The sequence below is a fragment of the Oratosquilla oratoria genome, chromosome 14 (genome assembly GCF_046742065.1).
Source record: "Oratosquilla oratoria isolate Oo_2021 chromosome 14, ASM4674206v1, whole genome shotgun sequence".
NCBI classification, from domain to species: domain Eukaryota; kingdom Metazoa; phylum Arthropoda; class Malacostraca; order Stomatopoda; family Squillidae; genus Oratosquilla; species Oratosquilla oratoria.
Window position 1 is genome coordinate 44,211,103 of NC_134790.1, and position 17,500 is coordinate 44,228,602.

At 37.7% G+C, this 17,500-nt stretch overlaps 1 protein-coding gene across 1 annotated transcript in view; it reads left to right on the forward strand.

Moving 5' to 3' along the window:
• The window catches only part of LOC143032640 (insulin receptor-like), an 83,423-nt gene that overhangs the window by 57,730 nt on the left and 8,193 nt on the right, over nucleotides 1–17,500 (forward strand). The window contains exon 9 of the mRNA XM_076197516.1: nucleotides 4,525–4,669. Within this exon, the coding sequence (XP_076053631.1) occupies nucleotides 4,525–4,669 (145 nt within the window). The remainder of the gene's footprint in view (nucleotides 1–4,524; nucleotides 4,670–17,500) is intronic.

Below are 17,500 nucleotides of genomic sequence, written 5' to 3' on the forward strand. Positions count from 1 at the left end.
AAAATATATTGAAGCTCATAAATAAGATCTATAGAGAAGGAAGAATACCAGAGGAGTGGGGTAAAACCCTAATAGTCCCAATTTTCAAAGGTAAGGGTGATGCTGGAAATTGTAACAACTATAGAGGGATTTCCCTAATACCCCACATCACAAAGCTATACGAGAGAATAATTGAGAGAAGAGTAAGAGACCTAGTAGAACCTTCATTAGGAGAAGAGCAGCATGGTTATAGAAGTAATAGATCAGTAACGGACTTAACTTTTGGACTAAGGATGGCAATAGAGAAGGCATGGGAATATAACCAAAGCCTATACATCGCTTTCATTTATTTACAGAAAGCTTTTGATTCAATACCTCGCGAAAAGGTATGGAGATGTATAGAGGAGAGGTATGGTATCAAGGGACATCTAAAGAAAGCTATAAAAAGTTTGTATTACCCCTGTGTATGCAGTGTTAGAACATCAAAGGGGGCAGAAAAGTGGTTCCCTGTAGAAACAGGGGTTAAACAAGGAAGTGTGTTATCCCCTCTGCTTTTTATAGCATATATGGAAACTGTAATAGAGGATTTTAAAGAAGGTAAAGAAGAAAATTATAAGAACAGAATAATGGCTTATGCAGATGATATAGCTGAATGGAGCACAGATAGGGAAGAGATCGAAGAAGACATAAAAAGGTGGAATGAGTGCTTTATAAGGAAAGGCATGAAAATGAATGTAGAAAAGACAGCGATACTGACTGTTAGCAGAAGAGAGGAACACGAGTTTAGCATCACCATAGGAAATATGATGGTAAAAAAGACAAACATCTTCAAATATCTTGGAAGTGTAGTCACTAAGGAGGGTGGAAATAAGAGAGATATTTCAGAAAGAATAAACAAATTTAGTGCAAATGTTAGAGCTCTCTGGCCAATAATAAAAGAAAAACATGTACCTTTAGAAGTGAAAAGGATTATTTTCAATACTGTCTTGTCTCCTACCCTAACATACGGCTCAGAAAGTTGGGTAATGACAAAAGTAGACATAAGCAGGATTCAAGCAGCGGAAATGAGACCATAAAGTGCCATAGTTGGAAAGACGAGGAAAGATAAATTAAAAAATGAAGACATAAGGAAAAGCATTGGCGTCTGTTCCATGCTAAGCAAAATAGATGCTGCCCAGTTAAGATGGTTAGGACATTTAGAAAGAATGGATGGAGGGAGAATTGCAAGGGAATGCTGGGAGTGGATGCCGGATGGAAGAAGGCCAAGAGGAAGACCGAGAAAGAGATTGAAAGAAAACGTTGAAGAAGCCCTCAGCAGACATGACTTGCCCAACATCGAAACTCTGAGGGAGGAAGGGGCCTTCCATGATAGAGCCATATGGAGGAACATGCTGGGACCACTGACAGGCATAACGCCTACTACTGGGAGCTGAAGTAAGAAGTAAGAAATAAGAAGTAAGATAAATAAAATTGTAATAATATGAATATAAATGATAATAAATAAAATAAATAAATTCATAGGTATAGTTGAATAATAAACAAGTAAATATAAATAATAAATTGACAGATAGATAATAATAAATGAAAATCAAGCAAATAACAATAAACAGACAAATGATAACAAACAAATAATATAACATAAATGGTAGGCATTACAGCATCTTGCTTAGGTGTTTATCTAAACGAATTTTAAAGATTCGAACTAAACTACATTGCACTGCCTCTGCAGGAAATTTGTGCTATTCATTGAGTACACGGTTGGCGAAGTTATTTCTATCCACTTCCAAATGAAATCTATTTCTTGACAGTTTGAGACTATTATTTCTTGTCGGATTCTCATTCAGTGTAAAAATGTTGTCACTAGTGATGTTGTCAGTCCCCTTTATATTTTTAAAGACCTGTATCAAGTCACCTCTGAGTGAAGTTTTTTTTAGGGAGAACCGATTCATATGTTTTAGTCGATTTTCGTATGATTTATTTTTGATATTTGGAATCTGTTTTGTGGCTCGCCGTTGTGCTTTTTCATATATGTTAATGCCTCATTAGCTGCCTTGCAATGACTACATTTGATTACATTCCACTGTGTGAAATCACCAACGTTTGTCGTTCTGACGACTAATACAACTTTTCTTTATATTAGATTTTTGTCCGTTTCAAACAAATAAAATGTTGTGAGAGCAAAGAATGTGGGTTTGTGTTACTTTTTTAATGATCACGTAATTGTAATTCAATGTCAGTTTGAGAAATGATAGAAAAGAATGTGGATAAATTCGCATTAGAAACGATATTATGTAACACATTTATCTTGTTAAAACATGGTACTGATCTTTTCCCCGTTTTATCCTTTTTCTTTCTTTTGTTCTTTTCTCCTTTCTTTACTTTTTTTTTTTTTTTACTGCTATTCTTTCCGTGAATCGTACTAGTATCGGGGCTCCAGGTGGCACAAACAAAGATTGCTTTCGCCTCCAAAAGAACCAATCTTGTGTGTGTGTGGAAGTGCATTGTACAGTACAGTACACGTCTCCCACGCTGCGATACCGGCATTGACCAAAGGTCAATCAACGGACGATTCTGAGTTACGCTGTACGTGACCTCAGTGAGAGCTTGCTCGATTGATCTACCCTCCGAGACTGCAATAACCTCTCGCTCTACAGAAATAGCTACCGATGCAATGTCACTTTTTTTTTTCTACCTCAGTCAACTTTTCCAATTTGACTCTCTCTCTCTCTCTCTCTCTCTCTCTCTCTCTCTCTCTCTCTCTCTCTCTTCCCTCTCTCTTCTCTCTCTCTCCTCTCTCTCTCTCTCTCTCTCTCTCTCTCTCTCTCTCTCTCTCTCTCTCTCTCTCTCTCTCTCTCTCTCTCTCTCTCTCTCTCTCTCTCTCCCATTCTCCTTACCTTTCTCCTTCTCTCCATCCCATCTCTCCCGCTCTCTCCCTATCTTTACTCTCTCTCCCTATCTTTACTCTGTCCCCTTCCATCTCTCTCCCGTTACACCTCTCTCCCCTTCCATCTCTCTCCCATCCACCTCTCTCTCCCTTCACCTCTCACTGTCTCCACCTCCCTCTCCATTCGTACCTCTTCTTCCTCCTCTCTTTTCCTTCTCCTCTCTCCCCCTTACTTTTACTCTCGTTACTTCTCTCTCCCTACTACTCTTCTCCTACCTGTCTCATCTTCCCATTCTCCTCCTCTCCCTTTTCCTTCCCCATATCTCCCTCAAACTCTTTCCCCACTTCCCCCAACTCTCACTCTCTCTCTGCATCCTCTCTTTCTCTCTTTGTGTCCTCTCTCACTTTCACTCTCACTCTCTCTCTCTCTCTCTCTCTCTCTCTCTCTCTCTCTCTCTCTCTCTCTCTCTCTCTCTCTCTCTCTCTCTCTCTGTGTCTCTCAAACACACACGCACGCTCTCTCTTTCTCTTTGTTTCTCTGTCTGTCTCTGTTTCTGTAGGTCTCTCGGCCTCTCTCTGTCTCTGTCTCTCGTCTCTGCCTCTGTATATTTTTATGTTCTCTATTTCTGTATCTCTCTCTGTTCTCTCTTTCTCTCTCTCTCTCTCTCTCTAACTCACTCACAGAGACACGCTCTCTCTTTCTCTATTTCTCTGTCTCTCTGTCTGCAATTGTGCTTAAGTTCTCGTTAATCGTGGAAATAGTAAGATATGTCGAATAAGTATTCAAATCATCTCACACACAGAAAAAAGATTACATGAGATTATAGCAAGAAATTACACACACACACACAGACACACACACACACACACACACACACACACACACACACACACACACACACACACACACACACACACACACACACACACACACACACACACACACACACACACACACACACACACACACACACACATATATATACATATATATAATATACATTGGAAAATGTCTTGTGTCAAACCAAGTCACTGTCTACCAGATCCCACGCACCAGATGCGACCTCTCTTCCTACAGTGGCAGCGGATAGGGAAACACAACCAGACCACAACAAAAAGAATGATGTCGAATTATACAGAATTAGTCATTCATTCGTTGTACACATTGATAAGACAACACATCCAGCTCACTAGGACAACATCAATATTTTGCTTAAAAAGACTAAACAAAAAATGCGAAAAATAAGTTCTGAAGCAGCAAAAATCTCGACCAATCGCGACCTTCCTAGGGCCAGTCTTCCTCCCCACCCCCGAACTTCATCAGTATCCGACACATTATCGATGAAGTAGTTAACCACGGAAAAGGAGTCATCAAACTCTGTATATATTTGAAAGTTCAGACTAGGTCTTATATTAGGAGGAATACCTTTATTTCTTTATCATCTATTAATGATCTTTTTTCATTTATCATATTAACGCACCTAATTATTGCTCATAAGATATTCATTTCTTTGCCATAATTTGTTCATTCACCGATTCCTTGAATATTTCCGCTGTCAAAATGCATCTAGTTTAGCCATTGATTTATCTTTTCTTTTATTGAGGCCTTAATTTTCTTATTCATTCATTCATTTAATTGTTCTCTTATATCCTTACGACAGAAAATGTTATGAGGGAACTGGAGGACAGCCTTCAAGATATCGAAGAAGTCGAGGGTTTCGTTAAGATCTTCCGATCCAATGTCACCTCGTTAAAGTTCCTGAAGAGTCTTCGAAAAATCGGAGGTGATGAACATGAGTATGGCAAGTAAGTATTCCATCTTATTAATTATCTATTTTTTTAGATTAATATACCACTGAAAAGTAAACTAACGAAGCAGAGCGCTTTCGTATAATTACATCTTCAGTGCTGATACAAAGAAGGAATTATAAATTGAAGAAACAAGGTACAGAATATATAACTGAGTGAGACATGGTGAAGAGGGAATTCAGAGAGGTAGAGGAAGAAATACATGTGACATTTGATACCGTCCTGGTAACCAACAAGATATGGGACAATTGCTCATAACTAGTATATTACATTTTAAATAATTTTGAAATTTCATGGCAAATATAACTATCTAATTTGTACAAACCTTGATGGAGATTAACATTTATTCCCTTACTAGATTTGATCAAACTGCATTCAATTAAATTTCTTTCTGTGATGTTATTGTTGTATGTGATGACTTTAGCGTTATCCCAGTCAACTGGGTGGTTAAAATGGTTCATGTGGTTGAATATGCCGCTAGATTGGTTTCCCTCTCTAACGTATTTCTTGTGTTGATTGATTCGTGTTTTGAGTGTTTTAGCAGTCTGACCAACATAAAACAGATTATATGATTTACAAGGTATTTTGTACACACACCCTTTATTACTGTTGACAGAATTATTTATGAGCAATTGTCTTACAAAATTATAATAATATATATAATAATAAACAAAATAAATAAATGCATAGGTATAGTTAGATAATAAACAAATCGATAATAAATGAAAATCAAATAATAATAAACAAACAAATATTAACAAACAAGTAAACAAATAATATAACATAAATGGTAGCCATTACAGCATCTTGCTTAGGTGTTTATCTAAAGGAATCTTAAAGATTCGGACTGAACTACATTGCACTGCCTCTGCAGAAAGTTTGCTCCATTCATTAACTACACGGTTAGCAAAGTTGTTTCTACCCACTTCCAAATTAAATCTATTTCCTGACAGTTTGAGACCATTATTTCTTGTCGGATTCTCATTCAGTGTAAAAATGTTGTCACTAGTGATGTTGTCAATCCCCTTTAGAATCTTAAAGACCTGTATCAAGCCACCTCTGAGTTAACGCCTTTTTAGGGAAAACAGATTCATATGTTTTAGTCGATTTCCGTATGGTTCATTTTTGATATCTGGAATCAGTTTTGTGGCTCGCCGTTGTATTTTTTCCAATCTGTCAATGTCTTTAATAAGATTCGGTGACCATACGGAAACAGCATATTCCAAATGTGGACGAACTAACGCTTTATATAGCTTATTAATGAGAGATGAACTTTTGAAATCAAAAGATCGCGCAATCAGTCCTAGAATCAGAGGCTGAAATACACTGCTTAGATGATTTGAAATCTTTACTGATAATTACGCCGAGATCCTTTTCACTATGACTTTTGTTAACGAACTTCCAAAATAACTTGTAATCGTACTTACTGTCATTTTTACCTATGTGCATAACCTTGCATTTACTTGTGTTAAATTTTATTAGCCACTTTTCAGACCATTGCTGTAATTTATCTAAATCTTCTTGAATATCCAAGTGATCATTTGCCATTCTACACAGTTTTGTATCATCAACAAATTTGGAGACAATAGATTTTAGTCCGTGGTCTAAATCATTTATATATAGTATGAATAGAAGTGATCCAAGAACGGAACCCTGAGGAACTCCACTCGTAACATTTTTTCACCTAAAAAGTTTTGCCATTTAAAACAATTCTCTATTTTCGATCATTCAACCAATTTCTAGTCCAACTTAATAGGCTACCACGTACTCTGTGTGAAGCTAATTTAGTAAGTAGCCTTTCGTGGAGGACGGTATCAAAAGCTTTTGCAAAGTCTAGATATATTAAATCTATATTGTTTCTTTTGTCATAATTCGAGATGACTGTGTTGTAGAATTCAATTGAGTTAGTCACGCAAGAACGTTTCCGTCTGAATCCATGCTGGCTATCATCTATCAAACAGTTACTTTCTAAATGATGTTCGATAGTATCTCTGATGATAGTTTCCATAATTTTTCCTGCGATTGAAATCAAGCTTATAGGCCTATAGTTATTTGGTTCCTTTTTGTACACACACACACACACACACACACACACACACACACACACACACACACACACACACACACACACACACACACACACACACACACACACACATATATATATATATATACACACATATATACATGTATCTATATAAATACATACAAAAATATATATATATATATATATATATATATATATATATATTTATATACATATGCAATAAAAACCCACTATTATTTGGATTTAAGATAAAAAGTAAATAACGAATTTACGTATATTGAGATCACTTGCTGTGATCCGCTTCAAGAGGACAGTGATCGAAATATACGGAAATTCGTTATTTCCTTCTTTTCTTAAATCCAAATAATAGTGGGGTTTTAGTGCAATTACTAATGTGTAACGGCATTAATGGACAGTGATATATATATATGCACATATGCATATATGCATATGTATATATATGTACATATGCATATATGTATCTACATATGTATATATATATACATATATATAAGTATGTATATATATATAAGTATATATGTATATATATATTTATATATATACATATATATATATATATATATATATATATATATATATTGTGTGTGTGTGTGTGTGTAACCCTTTTGAGTTGGGGTTACATAAGGAGGACTTAGTGCGGGCTAGATAAACTTCCAAAACGTCACTTTTCTTCTTTTTATTACAAAATTGGAGTTTATCTAGTTTGATACACTATTATGATACAGTCTTATTCAAAAAAGAAAAGATCACTAACACACGTTGCACACCTTTCTTTCACAATTGTTTTCTATACAGTTTTGAGCACTAGGGCACCTCACACACTAACCTCTAGTCCTTAGGGCACGTCTCACACCAACCTCTCCTGGTCGTGTGCACTCCGGTTTTCTTCCGGGAAATGCTGAGTGTGGTGAATTTTGAGGTGCTCTCAGTCACTTTGTTAACGTTTTTAGTCGGGTTGTTTCGCCCTATATAAATTTGTTCTTGGTTCATAATTGGTACAAACATGATATGTTGTATACATAATATATCCAGGGGGGAAAGGTTGAACAGTATTGTGTTCCCGTGTGTTAATCCGGGTTGGTGATTGATGGTATCTATTGACGTGTGTTTGTGTGTCTGTGTGTCAGTCCGCTTCCGTGCGCTGAGCTAAATTGCTGATTCAAGTGGCGTCAGTTTGACGATCAGAACGGATGTCAATGTGCCGTGATGTCTGGGTGCATGGTGCATGGGAATGGTGATGGTGTATGTGGTGTATACATTGTGTGTGTGTGTGTGTGTGTGTGTGTGTGTGTGTGTGTGTGTGTATCCCCGTCTGGGGTATTGGCTGCATGTTATTGTGGTAAAGTAGCATGCAGTTGATACTTAAGTGTCTATATGGGGCGCCCCTACGGACCAGAGTCACACATCATTTTGTCTGTGATAGAGGAGGACTCTGTTCACAGAGAAATTATGACACTTTTATCATACTGCTACCCCTGTCCTTCCATTATGTTGTCCCCCAACCCCTTGTTACTGTCCTGTACCATTTCTCTGAATATTCATTTCCTTTTTTTCGCCTACCCTGTGGTGGGGGATAGAATGCTGCCACCAAGTCTTCCCACTCTTATCGTAAGAGGCGAGAAAAACGGGACGGGAATTAGGACTAGGCATACTTCCTCCTGTAGCCCCACAGGGGACATTCCTAAAAATAAATAAATAAATAAATGAAGGCATAAGAGGGTCTACGTTTTTCCAACGAGTACCCTACGTTTTGGGTCTTTTAATGTGCGTGGATATAGTACTGATGAGAGTAAAAGGGAAGAGATAGGCAGTATGTTTGTGAGAAGAAAGATGGCTTTGAGTGAAACTTAGTTGAGAGGGAGGGGCGAGTGTGAGTTTGGGAGTGTTGTTGGGAGGTTCTCAGGAGTGAAGAGAGGGCGAGGGAGAGAAGGGGTGGCTATACAAGTAAGTGAAGAGATAGGTAAGCGTGTAGTGGAGTGGAAGGAGGTTTCTTCAAGGTTAATGTGGATGGTGTGGGTTTTTGTAAATGCATATGGGCCCGGTAGTGAAAAGAGTGTAGAAAGGGAGGCTTTTTGGATAGATTTAAATGAGGGCATAGAGAGATTAGGGAGAAACGTCAATGTAGTAGTATTACTATTGGGAGACCTTAATGCTAGGGTAGGAAATGAACCAATAAATGGAGTGGTTGGGAAATGTGGAGTTCCAGGAAAGAATCGTAGTGGAGAGTTGATGGTGGAGATGTGTCTAGAGGGTTGATGATAGCAAATACAGTGTTTCGGAAGAAATTCAAGCATAAGTACACATGGAAGAGGGTGGTGGATGGAAGAGTGGTAGACAGAGCGTTAATGGACTTTGTAGTGGTGGATAGGAGTGCAAAAGGAATAGTTAAAGATGTACATGTTCGAAGGGGAGAGAGTGGTGGAATATCAGATCATCTTCTGGTGGAAGGTAAGTTGAGAGTGGAGGATAGGTGGAGAAAGAGGAAATGGACAAAAGGTAGGGAGGTGCTTGGAGTGAACTGCTTAAATGAGAAAGAAAAGGAGGTGTACAAGAAGAAGCTGAGAGAGGAGTGGGAGGGAGTAAAGGATAGAGTAGAATTAAGAGTGGAGGAAGAATGGGGATGGTTCAAGGAGGGAGTCACAAAGTGTGCAAAAGGTGGTGTGTGGAACAAGGAGGACGGGAGGAAATAGAAGGAAGGGTAGTGAGTGGTGGTATGAGGAAACAAAGAAAGTTGTAGAAGAGAAGATGCGAGCTTTCACAGATTGGTTACAAAATAGGACGAGGGAACCATATGATAGGCATAAAGAAAAGAGAAGAGAAATAAAGTATAAGATAAAGGAAGCAAAAAGGAGAGCAGATGTGAAATGGGGTAAGAATATGACTGAAAATTTTGAAAGTAATAAAAAGATGTTTTGGAAAGAAATTAAGAGAGGAAGAGGAGGCAAATCAAGTAGAGAAGAAAAGGTAAAAGGTGCAGCTGGAGAGATGATAATGGAAGAGAAGGCAGTGAGAGGAAGGTGGGCAGAGTATTTTAGAGAGTTGCTAAATGTGAAGGAGGATAGGGGAGGGAAAGGTAGTTGCAATGGGAAGTGCTCAGAAAATGATCGTGATGAGTGAGGAAAATGGAGGAAAAGTAGGGAAAGATGAAGTGAAAGCAGCTGTTAAGATGATGAGAGCAGGTAAGGCACCTGGGTTGGATGAATGTCATGCAGAATGTCTGAAGAAAGGAGGTACAGTTATAGTGGACTGGCTGGTGAGGTTATTTAATGTTTGTTTAAGAGAGGGTAGAGTGTCGGAGGACTGGATGAGTGCCTGTATAGTTCCACTTTACAAGGGAAATTGGAACAAGTGTGAGTGTAGTAGTTTCAGAGGGATCAGGTTGTTGAGTGTAGTTGGGAAGGCTTATGGGAGGGTTTTGATTGAGAGGATTAGGAGAGGAAGAGATGGAGTAATTGGTGAGGAACAGTGTGGATTTAGGACAGGTAGGGGTTGTGTAGTTCAGATTTTTATGGTAAGACAGATATGTGAGAAAGCTATATGAAAAGGTAATTTTTTTTTTTTTTTGGGGGGGTGCTTTTATGGATCTAGAAAAGGCTTATGACAGGGTAGACAGGAAGGCACTATGAGAGGTATTGCAGATATATGGGATAGGAGGAAAGTTGTTAAGAGCAGTCAAGAGTTTTTACGATAGTAGCAGAGCTTGTGTTAGGATTAGAGATGGAGAAAGTAAATGGTTTGAGGTATGACCCGTCATCAAGGAGGTGCCGAGATGAGAGAGAGGGAGGAGGATGGAGGGGAGTGGAATATGTAGGGGATGGAATGGGTGGGAGTGGTTTCTGTGCCTTTTCTTTTTGGCTATCCCCCGTGTAAGGGGGAAAAAGCGTTTGGTATATCTATATATATATATATATATATATATATATATATATATATATGTATGTATATACATATATGTATATATATATATATATATATGTATATACATATATGTATATATATATATATGTATATATATATATATGTATGTATATATATATATATATATATATATATATATATATATATATGTGTGTGTATGTATGTATTATTTTAAAGAAAAAGTTTTCCACCACTAAAAGTAATTATTTTCAGCAAGATTTTATATAACTACAATTAGAAAAGGAGAGCTAATTGTTTTTCTATGAAATTCTGTTAAAGGCAGCCAGATAAGAAAGAAAGAAAAACGAACCTCACCTCCCTAGGCTTCATGTGGGTTGGTCACTATTGTGAATAAAGATGCACTCACTATACAGATACTAAAGTGCCAAAGTCCACTAGACCCAGAGGTCCTATCTGGCGATGGAAGCGAAAAGAGGACCATACGAAGGAGTGATTGTGCCTACGCCACTGTACGGGTAACACTTGGAATGTAAGGAAGGTAGAAAAGAAAATCTTAACTGTGTTTAAGATGAAATGTTTGAAAAATGTGGTGGAGTTACGAGAATGGATTAAGTGAGAAATTATGAGGCGAGGAAGAAAGTGTGGTTGGACAAAGAGCTGGCAGATAGGTCTGATGAAAAAATACTAGGATGTTTTGGGCACATGGAAAAAGTAAATGAGGAAAGACTAGTAAAAAGAGTGTGGAAGGCAGAGGTGGGTGGAGTTAACTTGAGGGGAAGACCAAGAATGAGGTGGGTAGACGAAGCGAAAAGGGCCTTGGGTAAAAGGGGAATGTCTGTTGAGCAGGAAGGGGAGGGGGCAAGAAATAGGTGGGAATGGAGAAAGGTTGCAGATGAACGATAAACTTAGGCAGCCCGAAGGGATTTCTCTTTTTCTCTATTTATGCGTAAAGGGACGAGGAGGGAAGGTCATAATGTAAATGAAGCTGTGGGGTAAACTATTTCTGGCTGTCGGCCTGTTGTGGATGTGCTGTTTCTTGGTGCCTTGCTTGTGACCAATGCAATTATAAGGGGTCAGGGTTGGCCCTTCGTCTACAAGGAGCTAAAATGAAAGGGAAACAAATGGGTGTTGGAAGAGTGTGGGATGGGTAAGGGGTTGGTACAGGCCTTGGCTGGCTACCTCCCTTATAAGGGGGAAGAAACTTCGAGATACAAGTACATACACATATCTTTTCTGAAGAGGGGACATATTTTCTTACAAGAATAAACTAAGTATTTTTTCTTCTCGAAGTTGTATTCAGACTCCCCAGTAAGTAGGTTACTTGTTTACGTACCTGCCACATTCGTCTCCTTGGTGACCTTTTTCATCTCTTTTGAATACAGGGAAGTCAGTACACGATCATCCACTAACTTATGTATGAACATAGAGACATTTAAGAGAATGACATAAGAACCAATAAAGAAAACACGGGAATAGGATATGAAAAGGAGCGGAGAGGGGATTTGGAAAACAAAAATAACCAGGCATTTTCATAAATCACTGAAAATAAAAGGATTAGAAGAAAAAACATACGACAGTAACCTGTCATCAGTGATATTAGTTTATTGGTTAAGTGCAGAACAAATACCTTAAAACTGAATGATGGTAACACATTATCAAGCGCGGAAACTAAATGCCATCTTTGTGTTTATATACATACATATATATATATGCGTAAATAACCACTAGGAAAAGTAAACTAACGAAGCAGAGCGCTTTCGTGTAATTACATCTTCAGTGCAGATACAAAGAAGGAATTATAAGATGAAGAAACAAGGTACAGAATATATGACATAGTGAAGAGGGCATTCGGAGAGGTAGTGGAAGAAGTACACGTGACGGACGTATGGGCCGTCCTGGTAGCCAACAAGTATGGGACGTTTGGGCCGTCCTGGTAACCAACAAGTATGGGACAACTGCTCATAATCTATATTACAATTCAAACAATTTTGAAATTTCATGAGAAATAAAACTATCTAATTTGTACAAACCTTGATGAAGATTAACATTTATCCCCTTACTAGATTTGATCAAACTGCATTCAATTAAATTTCTTTCTGTTATGTTGTTGTTGTATGTGATGACTTTAGCGTTATCCCAGTCAACTGGGTGGTTAAAATGGTTCATGTGGTTGAATATACCGCTAGATTGGTTTCCCTCTCTAACGTATTTCTTATGTTGATTGATTCGTGTTGTGAGTGTTTTAGCAGTCTGACCAACATAAAACTGATTACATGATTTGAAAGGTATTTTGTACACACAATGAAGATGTAATTACACGAAAGCGCTCTGCTTCGTTAGTTTACTTTTCCTAGTGGTTATTTACGCATTTGTGAACACACGCTCCTAGTGTTTTTATTGCATATATATATATATATATATATATATATATATATATATGTACATATATATATATAATCACGAAGAACCTACAGTCGGAATAAAAAGACACTTTAGAAGAATGTGTAACTTCTATATTTCGGCTAATAGCTATAGCCCTCTTCAGGAAAGTACAGATTACAAGAATTTGCAGAGACATAAGTATATACGAGATATGAGTAGAAGGGGAACACGCAGAGTTAAAACAGGACGACCCGTCACGCAGGGCGGAGTCAGAGATGAGGGGATGTGTGGGTGGAGGTGTGAGGTCATAGGAAAGAGCGGGAGAAAGGGTCAGGAGGGTGATAATTCTTAACCAAGCGGCTCACAGCTAGCCGTGAGATAATGTCCGGGGACCATTGACCTTTGGAGATGTTCAAGTTCGGACATTCTTCGATTAAGGCTGATTCAACAATTTTTCTTCTAAAACTACAGTTGGACTTGAACAAAATTTTGTTTTGTCATGGGCTTGCTAGTTTTGGCCTGAGTTGATGGAAGGTATGTAACTAATTTCGAGTCTTAGGGGTAAGTCGAATTCCAGTTCGGGAGCAAGCCCGTAACAACAAAGTGGAACGTATAGATATTACAGGTAGATTACAGTACGTTCCGATTAGTAGCTCATATAAAAATGGGATGTAAGCAAGGTTATAAGGAAGGTTGGTTAATATAGAAGTCTGCACGAAACTTAAATAATCTATATCTATGACAAAAGAAAAATAAACATTTACTGTTTTTACATTTACAACCATACATATACAGTACTTTGAAGAGTCTAACAAGTATACATTCCTAAACACATACAACAAATAAAATAAACAAGACAGTCCAAGACAATGGTTTACACTAATACTTGCGAAAACACGTGGTGTACCGATCTACAGCGGCGAAGGGGTGAGACCAGGAAGGTGAAGTCCACAGGGGGGGGGGGGGGTAGTAGATAAGAGAGGGTCGGCTGGGTGCCGGTCCCCTTTATATAGTCGAGGGGGGCGTGGCTTATCGATTCATGGTCATGCTTCGAAGCCAAACATAAGTCATACGTTGTCATTCGTATGAGCAAAGTTGGGTGTTGAGACGGCTTCAAAACTTCAATCATAGCAGGCGGGAGATTTGAAAGTCGCATTAGATTCACGGTTGGCTATAACAATATACATATATATAATATATATATATATATATATATATATATATATATATATATACACTGAATGGTTCCCAGTGATCAATGAAAATCTTTCTTCAACCACAAATCACTTTTAATTCCATGCCATCGCAGTCGAGACTGAAGAATCGCTCGATGGAGGCATTCGTTGGAAATTGAAACGTGGACGAGCCGAGGATTCGAACCCAGCTACCCCGTAACAAAGTTACAGTGACTTAAACCAATACGCTATCAAGAGAGATATAAGTTGAGTACGACTTTCTTATATTTGTATGCTCGAATTACATACAACTACACGAAATATTTATTACGGGGTAGCTGGGTTCGAATCCTCGGCTCGTCCACGTTTCAATTTCCAACGGATGCCTCCATCGAGCGATTCTTCAGTCTCGACTGCGATGACATGGAATTAAAAGTGATTTGTGGTTGAAGATATATATATATATATATATGTATACACACACACACACACACACACACACACACACACACACACACACACACACACACACACACACACACACACACACACACACACTTCAACGAACGGACGGCTTAGAGGACGTTCTGAAGAAAAAGTGAAATTTCGTGGATCCCGAAGCAAAGGAAGTACCTATTGTATTTACAGGGTGGGGGGAAATTGCTCGTGGTGTAGGGGAAAGTGAGGAAAAAGGAGAAGGGGAGGGATTACTGAGGGAAATGGAAGGAAATGAGGAAGGTGAGGACTTGGCTCAGGCAGGCAGACGCCATCTAAACAAAAGAGGTCCGGACCAATTTAGCGACGACGAAATGTCTAACAAAAATGTAAAGATTAGAAGTATAGATAAGAGCAATACAGTAGAAGGTGATGAGAATATTTTCCAGGGATTTAAAGAGGGTGGGGGGACACAACCCCCCCCCCCCCGATTAACAAGACTAGAAGAGAAGCTCGATAAGATGATCGAGCACTGGGAACTTAGGTTCGGTCACGTTAACAACATTGTGCAGAGGGTTGAAAAATTGGAAGAACTAGAGAAGGCGAACAAAAACTTAACTAAGGAAATTGAAGAATTAAAAAAAAACAGTTAAAAGAAGTAAAAGAGGAGAATAAAGTCTTAAAGGAGAATAATAAGGACAACAAGGAGGGTTGGAAAAAAATCAAGAAAACAGTAAAGTTGCATTTACTGACATAATCAAACAGCAAATGAAAGAACAAACTGAAGACTCATTATCAAAGTGATGAGACAGAAGGAGAATATAGTAAGAGACTTAGCAGATAGAAAGAAATGTATAATTATATTAGGAATGGAAGAGAAACATAACCCAGATAGAACCACAAGAACCAAAGAGGAAAATGAAAAAGTAAGAAATTTACTAGAATTAGTTCAGGAAGATGAGCCAGAAATAATGAAACAAATCGAAGTGAAATTCAGGCTTGGGAAATATAGTACAGACAAGACCAGACCAATTAAGATTAAATTCAGGTCACAAACGACGGCAGAGAATATCTTATCCAAGACAGGGAAACTAGCAACAAGTGAACAATATAAAAAGGTATGGATAAAAAGGGAAATGAATAAAGAGGAAAGAGAGGAGGAAATAAGGAAAAGACATGAAGCTAAGAAAAAAAAACGAGACCAGAACGGAGACAGAAAAACAAGAATTCTACTGGAGAGTAGTGAATATGAAATTGAAGCAATGGAAAATAACAGAGAGAAACACAAAAGAAACAGAGAATACAATGGAAATAACAGAAAGTTAAAAGTATCCTACACAAATATAGATGGATTAATAAAAGGACTGAATGAACTGAACAAATATCTGAAAGAAAAATATCCGGACATAATGGGAATTGTTGAGACAAAATCAAAAGGTCCACTACCACCCAACAGCATAGGACACAATGCATATAATTATTGGATTAGAAACAGAGATAAAACAAGGGGGTGGAGTTATGTTCCTGACTAAGAAGGATATAAGCGTGAAGAGTGTCACATATGGGAACAATAGAGTAGAGATGATCATGATAGAAGTAGAAGATAGAGATAAGAAGAGCAGAAAGTTTGTAATAAACTACGTGCCCCCAAAAACAGCCTCATGGGAAGAGAATGAACATAAAAGCATGTTAGAGGACACAAGAATAACACTAAACAAGATAATGGAAGATGGAGGAAGAATAGTTATGATGGGCGACTATAATTGCAAAGAAATATGCTGGGAAGAGATGACCGTAAAGGGTGGAGAAGACTCATGGGGAAGTGTTCTACTTGAGATGATTACTGATCACACAATGACACAATGGATCCAAGAGAACACTAGGTATAGAAATGAAGAAGAACCATCGAGACTAGACCTAATAATCACATCAGAACCTGAAATAGTGGAAAAGATAGAATACCAGGCACCAATAAGCAAAAGTGACCACATATTGATAGAACTAGAACTAAATGAGAAAAATACATGAAAAGAAATGAACAATATAGAAAAGGAAGATTGATGTATGAAAAAGCAAATTTTGATAAAATAAGAGAATTCTTCCAAAATGAAAACTGGGAAAGAATACACAAAGAAGATACAATAGTAGAAGAGAAATGGAATATTTTGACAAAAATCTATAAAAAAGGAGTAGAAAAGTATGTCCCAAGACAAAAACAAGAAAAAGAATATGTAAAGTGCTGGTACAATAAAAGTTGTAGGGAGATAAAAGACAAAAGAGACAAAGCCTGGGCCAAATGGAAGAAAAACAGAAGACCAGAAAAATGGAAACTATATACTTGTTATAGAAATGAATATGTACAAGCGTGCAGAGAGGAAAAGAGAAAATATGAAAAAGATGTCATAGAAAAATGTAAAGATCAACCAAAACTATTCTACAGATTTGTAAACAAAAAACTGAAAAACAAACAAGATTTGGAGAAATTAAGACAAGGAGGAGTTGAATACACAGAGGAAATTGAAATGGTGGAAATTATGAACAAACATTTTAAATCTGTGTTTACAAGGGAGAACATACAACCTGAAGAGATTGAATGGAAAGAGAAAGCCCCCCCTATGAAAGAAATAGAAGTAACAAAGAATGAAATATTGAACCACTTGAGTAATCTTGATGTCAGAAAATCGCATGGACCAGATGAAATAGCAAACTGGATTCTGAAAGAATGCAGGAATGAACTGGCAGACAAAATATATAGCATAATAAACAGTTCCTTGAAAGAAGGTAAAGTTCCAGAAGATTGGAAAAAAGCAAATATAGTACCTATATATAAAGGGGGAAATAAAGAAGACTCTAACAACTATAGGCCAGTCTCTCTAACAAGTACAATAG